Source organism: Aethalodelphis obliquidens, unplaced genomic scaffold, assembly GCF_003676395.1.
Source record: "Aethalodelphis obliquidens isolate GAN/ISIS:26980383/991018 unplaced genomic scaffold, ASM367639v1 scaffold10, whole genome shotgun sequence".
NCBI lineage: Eukaryota > Metazoa > Chordata > Mammalia > Artiodactyla > Delphinidae > Aethalodelphis > Aethalodelphis obliquidens.
Genome location: NW_020837954.1, coordinates 945,475 through 969,931, shown reverse-complemented (window position 1 = coordinate 969,931; position 24,457 = coordinate 945,475). Strand labels below are relative to the sequence as shown.

The 24,457-nt window shown below is 44.0% G+C and overlaps 1 protein-coding gene across 4 annotated transcripts in view; it reads right to left on the bottom strand.

Annotated features, from left to right (window-relative positions):
- NGDN (neuroguidin) overlaps positions 1-24,091 on the bottom strand; it is a 53,486-nt gene extending 29,395 nt beyond the window's left edge. Inside the window, exons 1-11 of one of the 4 annotated variants that reach the window (XM_027110856.1) lie at positions 24,050-24,076; positions 23,636-23,695; positions 22,942-23,013; positions 19,314-19,451; positions 18,980-19,064; positions 18,843-18,895; positions 18,468-18,591; positions 18,212-18,380; positions 17,283-17,439; positions 17,084-17,141; positions 4,471-6,174 (exon numbers count right to left, since the gene is read on the bottom strand). In XM_027110856.1, coding sequence (XP_026966657.1) covers positions 6,170-6,174; positions 17,084-17,141; positions 17,283-17,439; positions 18,212-18,380; positions 18,468-18,591; positions 18,843-18,895; positions 18,980-19,064; positions 19,314-19,451; positions 22,942-23,013; positions 23,636-23,695; positions 24,050-24,061 — 933 coding nt within the window. In that variant the 5' untranslated portion in view covers positions 24,062-24,076 and the 3' untranslated portion in view covers positions 4,471-6,169. Of the gene's footprint in view, positions 1-4,470; positions 6,175-16,458; positions 16,631-17,083; positions 17,142-17,282; positions 17,440-18,211; positions 18,381-18,467; positions 18,592-18,842; positions 18,896-18,979; positions 19,065-19,313; positions 19,452-22,923; positions 23,014-23,635; positions 23,696-24,049 lie in introns of those variants that run through there. The other 3 variants (XM_027110855.1, XM_027110853.1, XM_027110854.1) reach the window with 3 other exon arrangements.
- Between the last annotated feature and the right edge of the window lie 366 nt (positions 24,092-24,457).

The window sequence follows — 24,457 nt, the reverse complement described above, 5'->3', positions numbered from 1 at the left end:
AAAATATGATCCAGAAAGGCAGATAAAGGTCTAGAGCACAGGGTGCCTCAGTGAAGAGGGATCTGGCAGCCATGCTAGTCAGCACAAGATACAACAGTTCCCGACAGAAGGTCGGGAAGGAGAGGGGGTGAGTGTGGCCAATTTCCTCCATCCAGGGCAATCTCTGCACAGAATTTAGCCATAAGGGAGCCAAGGATTCCCAGGCATTTGCATCTCTTTGCTGAGGCCAGAGCCTCAGCCTTGTACCTTCCAGTTTTACCCCCTCCTCCCTTTTTCCCTCTGCAGATTGCAGAAAAATCCCAGAGCCCAACCAGACATTTTCCTCCCAGCAGCTCCTGGTTAGGAGGAAACAGAGTTGGCCAATAGGATGCTGGCTCAAATCAGCCTCATCCATTTGGGAGTCCTGGCCAGCCAGAGCCGGCAAGCACAGTTGGAAATAAGGGAGGAACTCAAAGTACATTCCTCCCTGCTCACAGCCAGAGCTAGATCCAGGATCACCAGTTTGCTGCCAGTTTTGATAAGCTGGTCAATTAAGCCTCTCCAACTGAATACTGCCTCCTATCCTGTACCTCTGTAGGGTTTCTGTCCCAATTATCACTCTATACACAAAGAAGAATGTGTATGGAGGGGAGGGAAGTAGGAGGTGGTGGCATGTTTTTTCTTTTCCTTTTTAAGATAAAGAATGAATGAAAAAAAGCCTGCATTGTGGGGTGGTAGAAAGGAAACTGGGCTAAAAGTCAAGAAATCTAAATCGGGGTCTGGCTCTGCTACTCACAACTCATGAACTTGTGCTGTCCATGTCACTCCCTGAACCAGTCTCTTCATGCAAATGAGGGTGCTGGCCCATGTGATAACCACATGTACAAAGTACCTTCTATATGACAGGTATTATGAGAAATGCTTTATACTTATTTCCATTCCTCGTAAAATTCTATGAAGTAGTTATTATCTTCATTTTGCAAACGAAGCAACTGAGGCTCAGAGAAGATAGGTGACTTGCTAAAAGCTATGCAGCTAGGGAGTCGAGTTTCAAGGTCAGGTTTTTTCAGATCCCAAAACCCATTAAGCCATATGCTATTGCTAAACGACCTCCAAACTTCCTTCCAGATCTAATGCTCTGGAATTTCTTGAATGATCCCTGTCACTTTTTTCTTCATTCATCAGTTCATGCCATCAAGATCTGGAAGCTAGGGACTTCCCTGGTGGCGCAATGGTTAAGAATCCACCTGCCAATGCAGGGGACACGGATTCGAGCCCTGGTCCGGGAAGATCCCACATGCCATGGAGCAACTAAGCCCGTGCGCCACAACTACTGAGCCTCTACTCTACAGCCCATGAGCCACAACTACTGAGCCCGCATGCCACAATTACTGAAGCCCAGAGCCCATGTTCCGCAACGAGAAGCCACTGCATCACGCGCACTACAACGAAGAGTAGCCCCTGCTCACTGCAACTAGAGAAAGCTCAGGCGCAGCAACAAAGACCCAACGCAACCAAAAATAAATAAATAAATTTATTAAAAAAAAAAAAGATCTGGAAGCTAAATTACCCAATTGTACTTTCTATGGCCACAGAGGCAAACACTCCAAATTATTCAAGGACCCCAGATCCCCAGGGCTTCAAGAGGCTCTTACCCCTCCACATATTTATTCTTCCATTACTCACATAGGAGAAAAATCAAGCCTTAGGAATAGAAGGCTTCCTGAATTCATCTTTCTTTTTCCTCTGATAATTATTAAAGCAACTGAACTTTTTTTAATTTTTATTTTTGGCTGCGTTGGGTCTTCGTTGCTGCACGCGGGCTTTCTCTAGTTGCACTGAGCGGGGTCTACTCTTCGTTGCGGTGCGCGGGCTTCTCATTGCGGTGGCTTCTCTTGTTGTGGAGCACAGGCTCTAGGCGCGCGGGCTTCAGCAGTTGTGGCTCGCGGGCTTAGCTGCTCCGTGGCATGTGGGATCTTCCCGGACCAGGGCTCAAACCCGTGTCCCCTGCATTGGCAGGCGGATTCTTAACCACTGTGCCACCAGGGAAGCCCAAGGCAACTGAACTTTTTAATGTATCAAACAATGTTTATTTCTTCTCATTTAATTTTAGAATTGTTTGTTTCTCATTGTTGTTTACTTATTCCTGTGTATGTGATCCAAAAGACGGCAGGGCAGGCCCATTTTCAGTCTGGGTGCCAGCCAAAGCTGCCCTATGATCAAGAGGCCTCTTGATGAACTGATGATGATCCCGCCCTTTAGTGGCTTCCACTCAAGGTAGCCTGACCCACACATTCTGAACAGGTCACAAAAATGTGGAATAACAACAGCTAGTAAACAAAGAAAGTGTTAAAGCAGAAAATAAGCAGTTCGTTGAAACAAAGTGTTACGTAATTCTTCAACTTGCCTCTCCCTGTGCCAATAGGTAATTGAGATAAGTCACTCTGGCTGTAAGCAGGGTTATGCCTGAACCACTGCAGACCTATCACTGATTGCAGGAGGGAGATGCAGACAGGCATGAGGATGTTCCAGAAGAGACACAAGATTTAGCCTCTTAAAAAAAAAAAAAAAAAGTCTATGTATGTCAGAGAACAGGCCCAGGACAGAGGTCAAAAATAATAGGGGAAAAGTTACCCTAGAGTTTAATCAAAAGAGATCTGTCAATATTTGGCCTGTTCTGCAAGAGACTATCCAGAAGAAGCAATTAACATAAAGCAAATTCAGGGGAAGAGCTGCAGCGTGTCCTGTGCTGGCAAGGGAAATGGCACTCTCACAGGCTGCCGGTGGAAGTATAAACTGGCTTATTAGCCTTTTCGGAGGGCAACTTCAGTCTCTATTAACATTTCAAACTTCTATCCAGCAATTCTACTTCTAGACATTTATGAGAAAAATAATTTAATACTCTTTACAACAACAGTGTTTAGAATAATTCCCATCATTAGGGAAATAGTTACATAAACTATAGACATTATGTAGCAGTGAAAAAATTGAGAAAGACCTTTAGGTAGAGATATGGAAAGATTTAAGATATATTATTAAGATAAAAAAGCAAGTTATAAAACCCTATGTATAGTGCGCTCCCATTTATGTAAAAATAAAGTAACTATAAAACACTCACAAAACCATGTATTTCTGTACATACATAAATACATGGAAAAGAATCCATAAGATATACATGAATTTGATAATAGTGGTTGTAAGAACTGCAGTGAAAATCAAAGGGGTTTCCCTTATCTGTATTGTTTGAAACCTGCTTTAGAAATGTATTCATGTGTAGTAAATAATGACCAACAAAAACACCCTCTAAAAATGAACTAAATTATGTATATATAGATATATACACCTTTATATATGAAATGAAAGATGTTCAAGGTATGTTTTTAGTGTAAAAAGCAAGTTACCAAACACCAGGCATAGTATAATCTAATGATGAGGGTGGAAGGTAGAGGGTAATGAACATCAGCCTGGAGTAAGAGGCCTGAGTTCAAATCTTCACTCTGCCACTTAATGGTCCCTTGATTGTGGGTAAGCTGCTTAATCTTTCCAAAGCCTTGGTTTAAGAATTACCTAGTACATGGAGTGCTATGGGGTTTAAGTGAGAATGTATAAAAAGTACTTTCCACAGAGCCTGGCACAGGTAAGCACTCAATAAATGGTGACCATTATTTGTATTAATAATAATAAATTCAGTATCAAAAATTGGATCTCTGAGATCATTCCAAAGAGAATCTATGATACTTGATGATTTAGTTGTAACATTAATCATTATTTTTTTTAAATTACTAATTCTGTGAGTTTTAGTCATTAAATTTTAGACCTGAAAAGAATCCCAAGAATTCATCTAACGTGATGGTCCCAAATCTGGCTGCATAGTAGAGTTAGCTAGAACGCATTAGGGGAGGAAAAGAGACATTCCAAGGTTCCACTTCAGACTAGATTAGAATTTCCGGGAGGTGGGATCAAATGATCTCTTTATTTACAAACGTTCTTTATCTATACATGTGCTTATACATGCATAGAACACCTCTGGGGAGGGAAATGAGGGACAAAGGTACAAAGGAAATTACATTGTATTCCCTTTTGTAGTGTTTACATTTTTTACCTACTCAAAAAATAAACTCTTTTAAGGAATATAGGGACTTCCCTGGTGGCGCAGTGGTTAAGAATCCGCCTGCCAATGCAGGGGACATGGGTTCGAGCCCTGGTCTGGAAAGATCCCACATGCCACGGAGCAACTAAGCCCGTGCGCTACTACTGAGCCTGCGCTCTAGAGCCTGTGTGCCACAACTACTGAGCCCGCGAGCCACAACTATGGTAGCCTGTGCGCCCTAGAGCCCTGCTCCGCAACAAGAGAAGTCACCGCAATGAGAAGCCGCGCACCGCAACGCGGCTACAAGAGTAGCTACAAGAGTGGCCCCCACTCGCCGCACCTAGAGAAAGCCCACAGGCAGCAACAAAGACCCAACACAGCCAAAAATAAATATTTTTTTAAAAAAATTAAAAAAGAAAAAATAAAAATAATCATAACCTCCTTCAGGTGAATCTAATGCAGTCACTCCACAGACCAGAATGGTAGTCTTTATCCTTTGGCCCAGAAATTCCATTTCAGAAAATTGCAAAGACTCTGTATGAAGATGTGGGTAGCTGTCACAGAAGGAAAATACAACGACAAACCTGCAAACATCATAAATGTCTAACAAAAAGAAATGATCTTATAAATTATGGTATATACATGATGAGATATTACGTGTTGATTAAGTATTTTTTAATCCGACTTTTTAATAGCATAAGAAAATACACCACTAGGCTAAGTGAACAAAACAGGGTACAAATGTGTACAAATGGCCTAACCATAATTTTGGAGTGGGAAGATGGTGAGAAATGTCTATAAAACAGTAACAGGAAATACAGTACATATAAAAATAAGCCTATGTCCTTTCCTCTGCACTCCACTGCCACTCCTCAGCCCCGGCCCCTCTTTAGGAACTGGCTTAGAATCCTATTGAGGAGCCTAAGCACTATTATACTGTGTAGTGACCTCCCTTGGGCATTACATAATTATCTTACTCATCATCATACTTATTGTAACTTTTTGTGTCCTCCCTCCAGAGGACAAATATTTACCACAACTAGGAATGTCACAGACTCTAAAGCAACTATTATACCTTGATATATGGCTCTATGCCAATTCAACACATTTGCCGAACAGCTGGGAATGTGTAAGGCTTTAGGCTAGTGCTACGTGTACCTCACTTTAAAGACCTGGATTTCTGCCCTCAAGGAGCTAGCATCCCATCTCTGTGGACAGCTAAGACACATATATAAGAAAAAGTAACAATATAAGAGGACACAAAAGCAGCACAGGGAATAGGTGCTACAAGGAGTTCACATCCATTTGCACATAGACACACAAAGTGAGTTACTGCCCTTTATTATATATTCTTTATTTCCCCTTTGAACCAAAATATAAACCCCTTAGATGTAGCAGTTCTATCTCATCCCTTATTTTTATATCTAAACCTAATGCCTAGTTTGTCTGGCAGATAGTAGGTGCTTAATAAATGTTTCTTAACGACACTCTTTACTCTGCACAGTTTAACATGCAAACTTTTGAGTGAATTAATTACTGCAATATGAGTAACAGTGGGGAATGCCGTCTAAGTGAACGGTGGTTAGGAGAGTAGACATGATAGAACTTGCTCTTGGTGTATTTCAGACTGAAAACGGTTGGGAAACACTGGGATAGCTGCCATCAGGAGGCTCTGCTAACCCAAGGGACTCCTCCCAGACTTCAGTTCTTTGGTGAAGGGCTAGACAGGGAGGAGTCTCAATCTGCATTGAATATAGTCCCTTTACTTTTCAGAGGAGAAAAACGATGACAAGCAAGATGTTCCTCTTTTTTTCAGGTCGGATCACAGTAGTGACCTTAACAGAATCTTCAGTGCCAACCACACCCTTGTCAATGCACACCCCAGCCTCCCTTCTTCTGCTCCATATACATCTGCAGCTCTTCTCTTGTCTCTCCAGCCCTCGGTCAAGGACAGAAGCCATGCTAGCCATCAGACAGTCATCTCTTTGAAATCCTAGCTAGGAATCAGTGCACTAAACACCCCAGGGAAGTAATTATCTGATTTGAAGAGAAGGCTCATCCCGAAAATGTTGACTGGACCACAGAGATCAAACTCAAAGTTCACCCTGAATGCAAGGAGGAAAGGGAACTGAGAATGAATCCTGAATTTTCCTATCCTGGATGTTCTTGGTTCTCCAGGACACAGTACACATTTAAGGATTAATGTGTCTATCTAGAAAAAACCTTCAAAGTTCATCTGGCTTTGGGCAAACTTTAACCATTCTAGACAGATAAGAATTTATCTCCCAAAGAGTTCCTTTACTAGAGCATGTCACTGACTTGCAAGGAGGAAGTTCTCCTTCATTTCTAACCTAAAGCACTCTTATTAAAATTGAGATTTATTTCTTTAGAAGACGTTCAAGGCAGCAAATTAGCATCCTCTATATCATTATTTCTCAGGTTATTCATGCATGCTAATGTTTGAGACCCACAGCTCTACCTCTAACCTTTAGAAGCTTCAAGACACTCTCATTTCTCCAATGTTCCTAATTCTAATTATTCTCTTCAATAGGCTCCACTCTCCATGATTTCCCTTCTCTGTCTCTTCACACCTCCCTCAGATTTCTTTCTGCTCTTAGATTGTTCTTTCCTCTTCAACCCTTCAGCCCCCTTTCCATCCCTAAGTCTCCTATCCTAAATGGACAGAAGCTTTACCACCTCCTACTTTTCTGACCTAGCATTCTTCCCTGTAGGAATGTTAATTAGCGTGTGGGATTTAATTAATTCAGCAGCTAATTAAAAATGGGAGAGGAAGAGTGGGAGAGGAGGCAGGCGGGAGAGACAGAGCCCGCCTCAGTGCAGAAGGCACCGCAGATGGTTCTGGGTTGGTTGGCACCATGCCACCGCCCTCCAACCCTCCCCCCAACAGCACGCACGGCGACGGGGGAGGGGCAAAAGTGAGGGGCACAGCCTGGCAGAGCCTCTAGACAGACACATTCAGTCCTGCCGCCGCTTTGTGCTGGGGAGAGACAGAAAGAGGGAGAAGACGAGAGACGAGAGAAAGGGTGGGAGAAACAAGGACAGACCACACTCAGGAAGAGCCAAACAAGGGGGCGCCGGAGCCGAACGACCGGGAGAAGCGAAGGGGAGAGCTGTTTATCCCCAAAGACAGCCAGCGTCTTGGGGTTCCCTGGCTCCTGAGGACAAGATGGGGAAAGACAGCCACTGATCCTCTGGAGAAAAAGGGACCGCCTACTCTGACAACCAGGGACCCACTCTGCAGCCATTCTTCCCATAGCATGCTGCTTCTTCAGTATGGGCAGGCGATGAGGAAGACGGCTACTGAAAATGAAAGACGGGGTGGGGGTGTGTGTGCGTGTGTGGAGAGAGAGCGGGCGCAGATGGGCGACGGTGAGCAAGTGGACGAGAAGGAGATTTAAAGGAAGAGGAATGAAGGGTATTCATGAAGGGAAGGGAGAAGTGGGACAAGGTGAAGGAGAAGAAATAATGGAGAAGAAAGAGGAGGAAGTCAGGGGCAGAGCCATGCTTTGTTTGCCAAGAAGGATAAAGAGGGCTGGAGTGTCTGTGCAGAGGACTTCCACATTTGATCCCGCCCAGCCTAGGCCAGGCAGGGGGGTACGGAGGCACTGCAGGGAGGGGGCACGAGCAGATCCCTCTGAGGGTCAACAAAGGTGCCGGAGACAGGGGACTCATCCCATAGGATCTTCCTAAATTCTGGATACTTCTGCCACACCAGGAATTTATCAAAAGCAATGGAGAAAAGCTTCCAAATGAACACAAAAGGAGGCTAGGATGACAGGAGGCTGCAGAATCTGATTCCAGGAGCTCCAGCGGGGAGATGGGTGAGGAATGGGATTTTTAGCAGCACCCAGCAGGCTCTTTAAGGGTGTCACCTGACACTCTGAGGGAAATACAGCCATTAGGGGATCAATTTGAGGACTTGAGGGATGAGAAAGAGAGGAAAGGCTGGGTTTCAGAAGCACCCTTTTGGTGGGAGGCATCTAGGAAGCTTTGGAGCTTAAAGCCTTGGGAGGGAATAAAAGGGCAAGAGAAGCCTGCCATCAGCAATAGATTACTTAAGACTTGACTGAAAGAAACTGAGAAGGAGGGTATGAAGCCAGATGAATCTTCTCTGGTGTTAACTGCCACAGAACTGAACGCAATGGCAGACAAGGGTCATTGTAGCTAAGAGACAGGGTTTTCCTGGCTAGGAATTCTGATTTGATCTCTTTACCACCTAGTGCTTTCTGCAAGAGCTAGCAGTGAGTGAATCGAAATTGGGGAAGAGGAAGTAGACACTCAAGGGCTTTTTATTCTCCAGATCTCACCCGTGGGGCTAAACCCAAGGCTGGCAGATGAGACAAAGCAGTTCTCAGAGTAAGTTGCTACAGGCTCAGTCCTAGTGGAAATACACGAATGCTTTCTGAGCTTATTTTCTAGTCTAGGCTTTAATTAACAACAAAAATTGTAAGAACATTTATTAAGTCACAATGATGCCTTTACAGTAGAGATATATTCTTTAAGATTTAGGATTATTAAAAAAAAAAAAGAAATTTAGGATTATTAGCACTAATAGGAGGAGGTGGGTGGTCCACAGAGCTTTTTATTATTTTGTTGGTCCCCGGACCCAACAGTTAGTTACAAATGAGCTGCAAGGCAAAAAACGGAGACTCCAGAGTTTCTGGCATCCAGCACCAACCATGCGCTATCCGACCCTGAAATATTTTTAAGGGGGGCGGGGGAAGGCTTAGGGCAAGGGGTATATTAGTTAGCAGTAGGTCAAATTAAACCTGGAATGGGCAAGAGCAGCCAAGACTTCAGAAATTCTCTACCTTGCTACTGTCAAGGCCCCCTCCAAGAGGCTGGACTGTGTAACACCTGAGGGGAGTGCTAGCCCTTCCCAGGGAGTCGGCTACCTTCTCTGCCTGCACACCCCAGCTCTCGCACTGCTGATGCTCGCCCTCAGCAGGCCAGCCGAGGGTGGCTTAGCTACAAAACCCGACTGTGCTGCTGGCTTCAAAGCTGTCAGTGACTGTGGGGATGAAATGGGAACACTGGCTTCGATCGGGGTAGTCAACAAAAAGTCAGACCTAGGTGTCTGAGAGAATGTGGGTTCTAACGCCAGCTCTGCTAATGACTTATCTGTACAGTTTTGGGCAAACCACTTTCCCCTATAGCACCTAGTGGAAGAAAACAAAAATTTTAACCAATACAATTTTAGCTACAGTACCGTAAGCATCTAGAGAAGAAATAGTTAAAATTTTATAACTCTTGTAGAAGGTACTAAAGCTGAAAAGTCCCTACCATTCAGGCAACAAATATTTACTGAGCCTTGCTTGGGAATTCCCTGACAGTCCAGTGGTTAGGACTCAGCGCTTTCACTGCTGGGAGCCCGGGTTCAATCCCTGGTCAGGGAACAAAGATCCCATCCCACAAGCTGTGCGGCGTGGACCAAAAAAAAAAAAAAAAAAAAGAGAGAGAGAGACCTTAACAGGTTTCTAAGTTACATGAGTCCACGACCCTAACTAGAGTCCCCCGAATAGGATGAGACGTCTCTGAAAAGGACAGCAGGAAAATAAGCTGAGGAAACGAAGCAGCCACTGGCCCATTTGTCTCCACCAATATACACACCTTAAGACGGCAGGAGAGGCAGGCAAAAGAGAGGTTTCCATAGGTACCTCCAAGGCTCAGGTAATAAAGTGAAGGATGTGGTGTTTTGCACTGTGGCTCTTTCCAGGGCGCTGCCTCTCTCCATAGTCTAGGAGTCAGCCTTGACTCACCCAAGCAAGGAAAATGGAAGCCAGTCATTCTGAGGCTGCCATTTATGCTAAGGAAGATCTCCTCCCACCAGGGAATGAAAGAAAGAGGCCACACCATCCATCTTGTGGGCAATTCCTAGGCCATACACAAGGCGAAGACTCCGCACTATTATCCAGGGAGTTACCAGGATGCTATTAATCCACAAAAGTAATTCGATAAGAGGAAAATTAGCCATCCTAGAAACTGGGTAACTTTACAACCAACAACACTGCTGAGTTAGCTGAGGGGTTGTAGTAGTCAACACAATGAATGAGCAGTTTCCAGATAAAGTTAAGAAGCAAGGTGGGACAAGAGCAAGGGTACTCTCTGGTGAACTGGGGTTATATTCTGGAAGGACTAAACAAATAAAGGGAGCTATGGCTGAGTGGGGAACCCCATGAACTTGGCTGAGATAAAGGAGACATGGAATGATAGGAGGAGGAAGTAGTCCCAAGAGAAAAAGGAGGTTCTACAGCCAGAATTGTGCTCAGTAGTGACCAGGGGGCCAGGGTACCCACCAAGTAGGCGTCACAGCTGCCCTGGCAAGGACCATTTGAGGACTCAAAAGATCAAAAACAGGACATTTCCTAAGGGACCACAGGACAGGTTTTAGGGCATGGTTTTCCTCCAGATTCTACAAAATACAGGATAACAAAAGCACAGCTATCCTTAGCAATCTAAACCAAAAGTTTTGGGATGAAGCCCTTATTATCTGAATTCTTGTGACTCTCCATCTTCCATTTTCCCAGCAAGTGGAACTAAATTCTACAGATTCAGGTAACACCAGGTCCCTTGTCAGCTGAACTCTATCTAAAATCCAGACACTGAATAGACTTGGACAGCAAAGGATATGTGTACTTTCCCTTCTCCACTCATTCTCCCCAGAGCCTCGGCCTTCTCTTCACCTAGCCCTTAACACTGACCCCTGAGTTCCCCAACCCTGTCCTCTTCTAACTCACTCTCACCCATGGCCCCTTTTAATTACAAGTCATAAGATGCCAACGGCAGAAGAGATAAAGAAAAAAAAGGGAAGTAAGGAAGACTGTAGATTTTAGATAGGGGAGTGAGATGGAAATCCTACAGACAGAGAGAGAGAAATAGAGACAGAGAAAGCAAGGGAGCTGGAGCAAGGGGGAGGGGAAGAAGATGGCACTGCGGAAAAAAGAGCGCCACAAAATTAATTTGAGAAAGGGAACAGTAGAGGAGACGTTGGTGGAATAACAATCAGGCAGTAGAGGGCTGGAGAAAGGGGGAGGGCGCCAGGGGAGGGGAGGACCGGTGCTGGGGAGGACCCTACATGCAGAGCAACAGCAGCACCACCTATGGGCATGGCGGAGGGTTACAGACAGCAACAAAAGAGGCCCCCGCCTGGGCACGGGAGCCTGGGGTGCAGGTGGGGAGGGAGAAGTCATGGCTTCTGCCCTTCAAGCCTCTCAGTAACACAACATGCGGGCTAGAAGACTAAATTTTATATGGCTCTCCTGGGAAGACAGTGATTTAACAAGGTAAGGGAGGGGGACAGAGAACTCCTGGCTTTTTCCATTCCAAGGGGGGTTTCCCTCTCAGAATTCAGGTAGTAGAAAAGAGAAGGGTAAGGAAGGGGAGGAATGCCAGGTACTGAAAGGCACGTGTGCGCCTGCTTCTTCTTTCATTAGCTGGAGGAAGGATTTTCTCTTTATTTCCAAGTGATTTCCTTTCCCCACGGGATGCTGGAGTATAGCTCCCTCCCTGGGGTAATGGATGCCCCTCACTCAGCTGCTTCCTCCCAGCATTGCCTTGAAATTCCCAACCATCATTAGAAACCCCCAGGGAGCCACCAAGCTCTGAGAAGGAAAGGGAAGGGTCCCCCCCAACAAACAGACCTGGGGGGTGGGCGTGGGGGGTAGGGTGGGAAGGAGAGAGAGAGAATGCAAAAGCTCTGCAGATGGAGGGGAGAGAGAAATGTGATCAGTGGTATTTGTTGTGCTTCCTGGGAGGAAGGATCCTTCACATTTTTAATAATAATAAATACATGAAGACAGATTTGCCAGCATTGCTCTGGCTCCTTGGGAAGTGTGGGGGAGGGGAGCCAATGCAGCTCAGCACAGACCAATATCTCCCTGGCCCCTTCCCCCATTAGATAGGCTAAGTATTGCAGCAGCCTACCCCTCCCCCTCTAACTGCAGTCCTCCCCATCAGAGCCCACCCTTTCCGTGGTCCCTTCATACAGCCCTGCCCCTCCCTCCTCCACCTCTCTCCCCCTCTCTACTCCCCCAACCCTAGACTCTATCCTTTCAGCACAAGTCCTCATTTAACACAGTCTCACTCCTGCTCTCAGAAGCCCTAGTACCCACCTAGGTCTCGCCCAATCTGAGGCCCCGCTCTTTCCTGCCAGTGCCCTTCACAGCTGACATACAACACCTCCACAGAAGTAACCCAGCACAGCTCAGCATTTCCCAGATCCCACCAAAAGGGACTGCTTTTCCCCCATTTTTATTTCAATGTGATCTCCTTTCTCACAACCTTAAATATAACAGCCATTAAATGTGCTTGTACTCAGGGGGTGTCAGGGCCTCGGGACTAGGTGACTACTGCCACCTATTGACCCAAATTTGTTTGAGACAGACCTTTAATACACTTCTTACACAGCGACGCTCTGTTATTTCAAAAGCATCAATAGCTTAAACATGCAAAGGCATGGCTCTTGGGGCTTCTCTGAGACCCTCTGAACAATGAGATCAAAGAAATACAAAAGCAAGACTGGGCAGAGAGCCAGATCAATGATGCCTTTCTCCATGCAGAGGCAGAAAAGGAGGCCAAGCCCAAGGAATGAAAAAGCAACTTTCAGTCTCCTCAAGGGTCTGAAGGCAAAGAAGAGCTAGGGACGGACAGAGTTTTTCTCATGGGCTGTTAAAAACCTCGTGCATCACAATATGAATGATGTTACCAATAGAGCAGAAGGCAGTATTTCATTCATATGACACTGTCAAATTAGCCAAATCCTTGGATAAGTCTCAACATGAATCAGAGGTTTACACACCTAATAGATCCCAGGGAGGATGGGGATACTCAGGACTGCTGCTGACTCACACTCAATCCATACCAATCAGAAATGGAGATGGAACAGATAAACTGCGCTATGCGTAAGGGCAGGTCTACACCAGGCAGCTCTATGGATTGGTTTAGCTCTGTACCTTCCACCAACCCAAGGCAAGGAACAAGATGAGAAAGCTTGAACTCTCCATGGTGCTGAAAATGGACATAACTGAGTCACCCTTCCCTCATAAACATGTTTTTCTAATACAGTAGCCATGAAAACTGCTGTGAACTCCTGACAGACAGTTGCCCAAGCCTTCATAAAATCATAACAAAACAAAGCTTCAGAGACAAAAAAGGCCTTGATCAAACCCTCTTCCCACCCCCTCAGATGACAATACTAAGGCTTATCAGTACTGGAGAAAAGATTTTCTCTTTATTTCCAAGTGATTTCCTTTCCCCACTGGATGCTAGAGTACAGCTCCCTCCCTGGGGCAATGGATGCCCCTTACTCAGCTGCTTCCTCACAACTCCCAACCATCATCAGAAACCCCCAGGGAGCCACCAAGCTCTGAGAAGGAAAGGGAAGGGTTCCCCCACCAGTCAAACAGACCTGGGGGGTGGGGGGATGGGGTAGAAAGAATGACAGAGAGAATGGAAAAGCTCTGCAGATGGAGGGGAGAGAGAAATGTGATCCGTGGTATTTGTTGTACTTCCAGGGAGGAAGGATCCTTCACATTTTTAATAATGACAGATTAAATAAATTAAAACAGGGCTTCCCTGGTGGCGCAGTGGTTAAGAATCCACCTGCCAATGCAGGGGACACGGGTTCGAGCCCTGGTCCGGGAAGATCCCACATGCCACAGAGCAACTAAGCCTGTGCGCCACAACTACTGAGCCTGCCCTCTAGAGCCCATGAGCCACAACTACTGAAGCCCAGGCGCCTAGAGCCAGTGCTCCACGAGAAGAGAAGCTACCGCAATGAGAAGCCCACCCACCACAAGCAAGAGTAGCCCCGGCTCACCACAACTAGAGAAAGCCCGCGCACAGCAACGAAGACCCAACACAGCCATAAATAAATAAATAAAATTAATTAATTAAAACAGGTAATAATAAATCCTAAGACTCTCCTTACCATCACATGATAAAACTGAACAAGTGCCCATGAGCACTAACGATATACGTTACTTAGTGAACGTTGGAAGTGATCTGCCGTTAGCACTGCACTGATGAAATCTGACATTCATGTGGTCTGAACAACCAGAGAACTAAATCTGAGTAAGAATAAGGGAAAGAATAGCAAACGACAGCCATAAAGAAACCCTAAAATCTTCTCAGTTGCCCTGCCCTACTACTGTAAAAGTGAGTTTTAAACTACATTCTATGGAGTTCTAAAGGTTCCTAGGAGCTCCTCAGAAATCCTGGGGAAAGTGGGCCATGAGAACTCGAAGCTCCAGGACCCCTCATCCTCGCTTCAACCACAGTAGCCTAGCCTTTGCCTATTTTACAGGTTGAGAATCCACGCAAAACTTTGTCAACAATGGACTCTAAACATTGTTTGATGACTCTGGTGCAAATAATCTCAAGATTACTCATTTTTTATTGGAAACCTCTTTCAAATATCGCCTGTCATCTAGAAGGCCAGGGATAACAAGATTTCCTAAGATTAAAGACTGGATTCAATTAATATAAGGTCCACAAAGGCAGGGATTTTTGTCTGTTCAGTTCACTCCTATAATACAAAAAGGCCAGAATAGTGTCTGGAACTTGTCGTTTCTTTGAAGGCAAGGGCTTGAACAGAAATGGTGCAGTAAAGAGGGGAGAGCTACAGGTCATAAACTACCTACCAATACATTTTCAAAGGAAAAAAAAAGGAAAAACAAAATCCTGAAGACGTTCATGAACCCCAGGACACTTGGCAGTCCTCCATCCTCTGTGTTCCCCCAAGCACTGGTTCTCTAACTCATTAGTCGTATAACCTTGGGCAAATAAATAACCTAAGTTTCTCAGTTTCCTCATTAGTAAAATAGAGATAACATATATTTTGCAAGGATTAAGTATAAAGCACTTAGCTCAGGATGTAACACAAAGTTAAGATCTTTTTTAAAAAAAGAGCATCTCCTTTTCCTTGGCAGTTCCCACAATCCAAAAATCCTTAATAAATTAGATGCAAATGCAATAGCTAGTCCTAAAAAGAGAATGTAGTAGTCCTAACCTCTTGTCCAGTTAGTTCAGCCAGAAAGGAAAAAGAATCTCTAAATATGTTCTTGAGGCTCTTTGCTTAGATTCACTCAAGGAGATGGAAGTATGAGGGCTCTGGGCACATCAGGGTCACTCAGATCTGCCAGGGACTAAGTCAGAGGCCCCAGGAGTAAGCGCATCTTGGTTACCATCCATGAGAAACAGCTCTAGGCTCTCTGGTTTGGAGGAAATCTCAGAGACTCAGTCTAATACATTTATTTTTCAGCTGAGGAAAATTAAAGGCCAGAGATGTCACATGATTTGCCCAGGATCACAGAGTTAACAGAAGACAGTACTGGGTTGTCTCTCTTAACTACTTTCTACCAAGCTACAGCTGACTGAAAACAGACCCCCCACCCCAACTGGGCAGACCGGTATAAGTACAAATTCATAGGACTTATAATCAACTAGGTTTTACTGATGTAATGATCTAAATTATATCCCTCTCCATGACACATCATTAACTCCAATGAATTACTTCTAGACTCAACTCTCTTCCCGTCCCTCTTTCCACCTTCTACATTATCCAAGGCCAGAGGGATCTCTCACTAACAGAAGTCATTCTCTGAACAGAATACAAGATCTCAGATATGTAACTCCCACCAGTCTCCTGACTTGGGCTGATATGACTGAGGGGTTTTCATTCTCTTGGTCTTCAGGAATTTTCTGTCTGCCTGCTTGTTGGCATTCTTTCACAAGCTCTTTGTAAAAGGGCTGGTGTTTGCTCACTGGTAAACTGAAGACTTTGTTGAAAGAGGGTCAAAAAGGCTGAAAAACACAAGACTATACTGATTCTTCACACTCCTCTCATTCCCTCTACTGTTCTCTCCAGATAAACTCTCAACTTTCAATAACTGACCTAAGATCAGCCCTACGTCCATGCTATTTTAGAAAGAAAGGAAAAACTTTCAGAGAAGTGGAGACAAGAATAACTCTTGGTAATGAGAAAAGGTTCTATCTAGCTTTTGATTATAGTCAAGCACCAAAGGAGGTTTCCTAAGCCACTAATGCCACCTGGTGGCCAGCAAGATACATTAATAAATCTTAAAATCCATATATTTCAGATGATCTGCATTATAATTATAATAAATTATACAGGAACTTGGGGCAACGTGGGGTTGAAAGAGTGGATTATACTACTCTAATCTCTCAATATTTTTTGATTAAATAACCAATTTTTAGTTTCTGGTGAAAATGTATTATCAAAGAAAACCATATAAAGCCAAACTTTCTTATTCCCCCCAAAACCTCATCCTTCCCTTTTCCATCAACCTCTCACCAAAAATACCCCATACCCAGTGATTCCAGTCATATAATACATGTGCAAAAGGGGCTTCAATTCGTAAGTAAAATCAATTTTATTAATAAAGATCTTTCCACATGTCCAGAGCAAATAATTAATGAATTCCGAGGAAAAAACCTACATACAGTGAAATTAGAAGTATCCCAGGATGACAAAAAATAAATTAAATATGTACACCCATAATCACCGCCGCCTCCGAAAACCTGAAAGGAAGGGAAACCAAGAATGAGGCAAAGGACAGTTGGGAAAAGCCAAAGGGACAGAAAAAAAGGACATCTAGAGAGAAGGGCTCGATAGGAGTGGGTTCCCTCAGCAATACTCTCTATATCCTCCCAGGACAAAAGACTAGAAGCAGGATAGAAACTGAAATGGGATAATGGTTCCTTCAAGTGACACTTTCATAGTTTACTTAAGGAAACCTGAACAGGAACTGTGGGGCCTTCAGAAATAGAATCCAGAAATCTCTTTTGTGAATGATGCTGATTTTCATCTTGGGAAAGAAAAAAATAAATGCCCACCTCTAAAGAGATTAACACCCAGTATGGAAGAGATACTATAAAGGTTGGTAAAACCTAGGATGGCAGATCCGGAGCTGGCATCCCAATTCGTAAACCCCGTCCTGCACTTGATCACCCAAGTCCTAGTCATTCACTAACCTTTTTTCTTCTGACCTTTCTTAGGTATCTTCTTCCGCTTCTTAGTAGAATTCTGATCCTGGAGACACATGGAGAAGGGAAGGAATGGCGGTGAGCTTCCAAGTTTAGTGTCCCTTCCCAAGTTCCTCACAGTAATAAGCCCACATACATTTAGCTGAAAGCATGAAGGTCACCTCCCATCACTGTATCACTTCCTCACCTCATCAAGATGAGGGGTTCCTCCTGTCAAAGCACTGATGTCACTGAAGTGCGTGAGGGAATGAATTTGTGAGCTCATGACATTTGCTCGTTTTCGCCGTCCTTTCTCCCGCTTACTGACACTTAAACGCACCATCATGCTCTCCTCATAGTTAATCCTGCCAGAGAAACACAGACACCACTTGCAGCATGCTCAGACCATAGAGGCAGAAAGTTGCAGCCAAGAACCTGGGCCCAGATGTTTACTCACCCTACATTCAGACAGTTCTCAAGAAATTTCATAGCAAGTCACTATAGTATTTAGTGAGGTGATACTGTGTGCTCAACACTCAATGCTCAATACTCAATGAAATGTTCTTTGCACTAGAACTTCCCTCCTCCCCAGAGATGAACTCACAGCCCATCCACAGGAATACTTAAACTATATCAGGAAATTCTTTATATTCCAGCTCCATAAACAGAATCATCTACATGAACCTTCTCACTCAAATCTACCAACTGCAGAGATGGACACCTGGGCAAAGTTGATGAGTCTGTGTTCAACTTATAACTGCTTTTCTACTTTTCTTCCCTGAACTTATCTAGCACTCTCCATGCCATTATAAAAACGTGACTTTCTTGCTTTCTGCAGAAAATAAACAGCAGTGATAGTGAAACACAGAACTTTAAAATCCTACTAGGTGGAACTGCATATATTCTCCTCCATGTAGCACTTGCTCAGCCTGAACCCCTGGGGGAAAAAAAAAGACATTTCCCCCGCTAGTTCCTATTCTGTACTTCAAACCGCTAACTCTTAGAAACCGTCACACCAAATTTTGCACTCCACTTTCTAGATAATGTGGGTTCTCTTGGAATTAGACTTAATCATCGTCATTCACAGGACAGGTCTCTACAGCATAGAAAACAATTTCTAACTGCAAGGACTCGGACCTGTGCTGATCCTCCTGGCTCTGTCGAGTAACATGAGGATGCCGAGCATCACGGATTTCCTCCGGAGCATCTGAGTACTGTTCCTTTAGTTCACGAATGACAGAACTGCTCAATGCCCGTCTCTTGGCTCGTTCTAGGCGCTTCTTCTCCCGCTCAGCTTCTGTTTCATCTATGTGATAAAAATCAGCAAGGGTTATCCCAGAACAGAGAAGAGAAACACAATTCATGCTGAGGAAGCAGCCTCCACAGTTCATACCGTAATGCACTGGAACCAAGCGTGGTGGAACATATTTCTTAGCTGTCCCTTTTCCAGATTTCTTCCCTGAAGCCCCAGACTGGCCTTCCTCTGCTTCATCTTCCTCCTCATCCTCAGAGCTCAACTACAAAAGGAACATAACGTCCACAAACTTAGGAAGCGTTAGTCAAACAAGTGATAAGAAAATCCAAAGCTGAAGTACTCTGGGAAGGTGGGAATACAAACAAGAGGGAGAAAGGGGAATCTCACAGTCAACATTCTAAGGCACAAGCTGGGAATCAACGGTAATAAGAGAATCCCAGGAGATCCAGGAGCATTACAAGGCTCATTCAGGCTTAGATTCCTGAGGAAAATCAGGATAATGCTACCTCTTACCTTGCTCATCATATTGCTGGGATGAGGCTTAAAACGGAGTGGGTCACTCTCACCTAAAATAAAAGACCCAAGAGATTTTACAAGATCTGGAACTTTGTGAACGGCCCACACATAACCTTTCAGCTTCCCCCACTTACTGAGGCTGCCTGTCACTGCCGTCTTCACCAGTTTGTCAATTTGATACTTCAGTTTTTGGTCCAAAGGACGAAGCTTTTCCAAAACCTATAATGTGGTTAAATAGGATTACATGTCCTCCTCAAAATTAAGCATACACCAAAAGCCCCTATGTTAAGTTGCCAGATAAAGCACCTAAAATATGCACAAAGTAGAGCAAATGAAGACAAAAATGCTTTTTTTCATTTGGTTTCCTCCCTTAAACATGAGAACACCCACTTAAATGAGAGCTATTGTGTCAGTCCTGGAGTTCAGGACATAGAAACGCAGAACTCTAAGATGACAAACGCCTCATACCGTGCGAATCTCCACCAGTCTCAAAACTGCAGGATGTCCCTGAAGAGACCCTCCTGAGGCTTTGTCCAGAATGAGATGGCTCAGATCCATAAGGTACATTAACAACAGCTGATCTTTCACTTCCAAAAGGCTGAGACCCTGAGTTGAATCAAACAGTAAGACATGCAAATTCAGTTTTAACCACAGAATAAGGAGGAGAGTCTAGGGAGAACAGGATAATTTTTTCCAAGTTCAAACTTTTTCCCATGCAGTTCATATAAGGTATCTGGAGTAGTCTCAAGAAGTGGCTGTACCTAAAATGGCCACAGAGAAAATTATGCTAACACAACAGAAGCACAGCTTAGAGAATTACTGTATGACAATAAGAGCAGGAAAATCAATAAAGTATCCCCCAAAATGACTATAGCAAGGTTTCTCAAACTCAGAGCTACTGACATTTGGGGGACAGGTAATTCTTTGCTGTGGAGCGCTGTCTGGGCACTGAAGGATGTTCCACAGCATCCCTGGCCTCCACCCATTGATGCCATCCCCCAAGCTGTGACAATCAGAAATGTCTCCACACAGTAATGAATTTTAAATTAATTTAACCAAAACAATCACTGATTTTATACAATGGATTTTTACATACAATGGAATTATATGATATAGGTAAAAACAATGACCTGTACATACTGACATGGACTTATCTATGTCGACACACTTTCTACACTGTATAGAAAGTGTGAAAAATGTGGTTCCAATTAAGGGGGGGAGGTGAGAAGTATAATACACACACTTTATATGTATAGAAAAATATCTGAAAGTAACATAATTAGCAACTGCTACCCCTGAGGATCGAGATGAGGAAAAGCAAGAAATGGAGTGCTTGTACTGAAAAAGTGGTTTCCCATCAAGCATATATTACTTTTACAATCAACGAAATAAAAAATGTACCCCAGTGATTATCTCAGAATGGTGATTACACTGATTTTTAATTCTCTTCTTTGTGATTTTATGTATCTCCTAAACTTTCTAAAATTAAAAGTGTATTAGGGGCTTCCCTGGTGGCGCAGTGGTTAAGAATCCGCCTGCTAATGCAGGGGACACAGGTTCGAGCCCTAGTCTGGGAAGATCCCACATGCCGCGGAGCAACTAAGCCCGTGCGCCACAACTACTGAGCCTGAACTCTAGAGCCCGTGAGCCACAACTACTGAAGCCCATGTGCCACAACTACTGAAGCCTGCGCGCCTACAGCCTGTGCTCTGCAACAAGAGAAGCCACTGCGATGAAAAGCCCTTGCACCGCAATGAAGAGTAGCCCCCACTCGCCGCAACTAGAGAAAGCCCGCACGAAGCAACAAAGACCCAATGCAGCCAAAAAATAAATAAAATTTTTTTTTCAAAAAAGTATTATACTTACAGGCAGAAAATCATAAATTATAAGTGTATTCTTTTAAATAAAAAAAGTAACGTGTGTAAGCAGACCTAAGCTATAGTTATTAAAAAAAGTCACCGTGACTGCATAAAATGAAAATGAAAAAGTCCACAGCCCTCGGAAGACCTATTTCAGACAGATTAAATACTCTGCCTAGGATTACATAGTAATAGGAGTACATCTGGGATTCAGACTCAGCCTGACTCCAACACCCAAGCCCTAGGTATCTGTAAACCAACACGCTAAGCTCTTGAGATCAACACTAGCATGCTACAGGAGGATGAGCAAAGGATTTAAAGACAGACAAATTGAGTTCAAGTTTTGAATTAGGCATTTAGCAGTCAAATATTGGGTAAATCATGACCTCTGTCTCCTCATCTATAATATGTACAGTAATTCCTTCCCACCCCCAAAAGTAATTATGAGGCTCAAATAAGATATGAAAGTACTTTGTAGCCTAAAAAGCACCTACTAGAAGTCTTTGATCCTGAAGGTTAATAAATATCTGTTCAGTGAATAAATATATAGTGATCTAAGATACACGTGCACAGCCCATCTCAAAAAGACATTAAAATAGATCAAAGCATGATACCAGAATAAAGATAGCCAAGAATTTGAGAAATAGGCTCTTCTGACATGCTTGGGCATTGTCAAGTTCTAATGGGTTACAAGCGTATGAGAGAAAGACAAAATAAAAAGCGAAGATTAAAAAATGAGAAATAAGAAAAGAACGAAAATGAATGATGCGAAAGAAAAGGCAAAAAGAAGATACATTAAAAATTCGGGGACTTCCCTGGTGGCTCAGTGGTTAAGAATCTGCCTGCCAATGCAGGGGGCACATGGGTTCGACCCCTCATCCAGGAAGATCCCACATGCCGCGGAGCAACTAAGCCTGTGCACCACAACTACTAAGCCTGCATGCCACAACTACCGAAGCCCACACGCTCTAGAGCCCGTGCTCGGCAACAAGAGAAGCCACTGCAGTGAGAAGCCCGCGCACTGCAATGAAGAGTAGCCCCCGCTTGCCCCAATTAGAGAAAGCCCGCACGCAACAATGAAGACCCAACGCAGCCAAAATTAAATTAAAAAATTAAAAAAAAACTCGTGTCTTTTTAAAACACAATCCGCTGTAAATCTCATGCTTAAAAATCCTTCAATGATTTTTATTAACCTACTATGATTTGCATATTTCTGTTGACCTATGGAATGTTTTGCTTAAATGATATCTTAGGACGAAAGCTCAATACATAAAACAGGTAACACCCAAGTTTTCCAGCTCAAGCAGGTATGAGGGATCCAGAGACCATTGTTTTTTTTAAATGATTTTTTGGAAGTGATCCATTTTTAAAGTCTTTATTGAATTTGTTACAATAAACTTCTGTTTTATGTTTTGGTTTTTTGGCCGCGAGGCACGTGGGACCTTAGCTCCCTGACCAGGGATTGAACACATACCCCGTGCATCGGAAGGCGAAGTCTTAACCACTGGACCGCCAGGGAAGTCCCCAGAGACCTCCTTCTATACTGCCCCACACTCAATGGTCCCTGAGAAGGTTCTATAAGACCTTAATTTGAAAACTACCATATTTAATTTTAAGATAGACATCATTTTTATATTTTAACATCTCTGAAGTCAGGATACATCTTTAAATCAATGGTATCTTAGCATTATGTCATAGATTAACAAGCAACATTGTATACTCAATGTAAGTCAGTGATATGTCACCAATTAACAGCATTTTATATTAAATGAAATACAGTTGGCCTACAAGGCTCTTCACACAGAGTGACTACTTTTCTGTCCCCAACACACACACAAAATGTACACCCAAGCACACTACACGACTTACCTCCTTTCCCAGAATATCACCATGCTTTTAGGTCTTTGTGCCTTTGCACATGCTGTTTCTTTCTATCCCTCTGACTCCTATTTATTCCTCACAATCCTGTTACCCCTCTGAGATGCCCCCGCTAATTCCCTCTGCTCCGTGATATTTAATCTTGCTCCTCAGCTCGCACAGCCGCTCATCATGACTGCTACTGCTTATACCTATTGCTTTCACCTGCCTTCTCTACTAGACTTCAGCACAGAAACTGGATCTTGTTCATCTTCAAAGCTCCAGCACTAAGCACATACAAGACACTCAATAAGTCTACGATGGAAAGAATTGTTGAAAACATCAAGTCAAGGGGTGCTTACTCTTCAGTTATGTCCTACCTTCTCTGTAGGATAGGCTTTAGCTTGAACTTTTTTGGTCAGAGCTTGCACCTGTGCAGTGACAGCCATCACCTGAAATTAATCCAAATAAAACCACTAATTAGAATACATCAAAGTTATCTCTGTGAGCTGTGAAGTGCAAAAGCTAAACAATGCCACCTAAAAATTATCTGAAACACTGCCTAAAGTACACCACTATCTTTTCAGTTCTGAGGAAGTATAGGAGAGATGGTTTCTGATACTTCTTCAAAAGGTAGAAAAACCTTTCCACCTCTTCTTAAACCTAAAGAGACCATCTTACCAAACCAGGGGGAGGGGATGGGGGCTGGGACAGTGGTGATGGGGGCATTGTAGCTTTGTACCGGTTGAACTTGCAATGCATAGAACTATATAAACGTATATAAGCTAGGCACCCAAAGGGCAAATCGTGTCACCGTTTTCGGCATCGGTTTCCTCAGCTCTAAGAATAAAGAAAATTGATTCAGATGCTTTCTTTCTGGAATTTTCTGTATTCCTTTGGACGCAGAAATCAATTACTCTGAATTGTAGCCTGAAAAGGTTTTCATTATATCATTTTGCTCTTACTGTTATCTGGTCATTCAAATATGTGCCCCCAAATCACCAAAGTTTAGAGGTGCGGCAAAGTCAAAGCCGATTCGTGACTAATCTATTCCGAAGGGGTGCCATTACTCACCTGGTCCTGGAGGTTTTTCAAAAGTGCTACGGCATTTGGCAGGTCTGACTCCAGCACCTCCTATGGAAGGGAGAGAAAAGAAAAAAACATTCTTTCCTCAGGATTATAAGACGGAACATGTGAGGTGGAAAAGCCCCCTCTCTCCTTCGAACACCCCGGACTTCCTGCCTTCCCACTCCGGTGCACATGCAGCCTCGCCTCAGAGCCCGCCAGCCTCTCAGGTCACTGGAAAGGAGCGGTAACTCCAGCCATGTCTCCCTACTACTGCTTTTGCCCCGCTGTGGCAGGGAGGGCGCCTCCCTGGAGTTATTTCCATCACCACCCTTCCCTCGCCCCAATAATTTGCCTCGAGGCACTGAGGAGAAAACAAACGTCCACAATACCAAGCCGAAGAAGCAAACACACTACACTCACCGGCGCCGCCATCTTCACAAAGCCCGCCCCTTCCGGAACTGTACTTCCTGAGTGCTGACGTTGTCTTTATAGACGAGAGGCCGCCGCCGCTTGCAAACCTAAGCCAATAGGAATAAGGGCTCTCTCACTTCCGCCCCGAACAGGATGTACGAGAGGCGGGGCCGGGTCCAGCCAATGGAATAGAAGAACTGGCTAAATTCGTCAGACTTAGGAGGAGCTTTAACGACGTAAAGATGCTATTGGAAAGAAGCATGTTATTAGTAAATTGAGTAGAATGAGTGGAGCTAAGCCAGTAAAAACTCGGCAACTGATTGATTGACAGGTAGAAAGACCCAATGGAAAAAAGGAGTTAACTGAGCGAACTGAGAACGTATTGGCTCCTGGACGCCGCAGTACCCAGAATCTTTT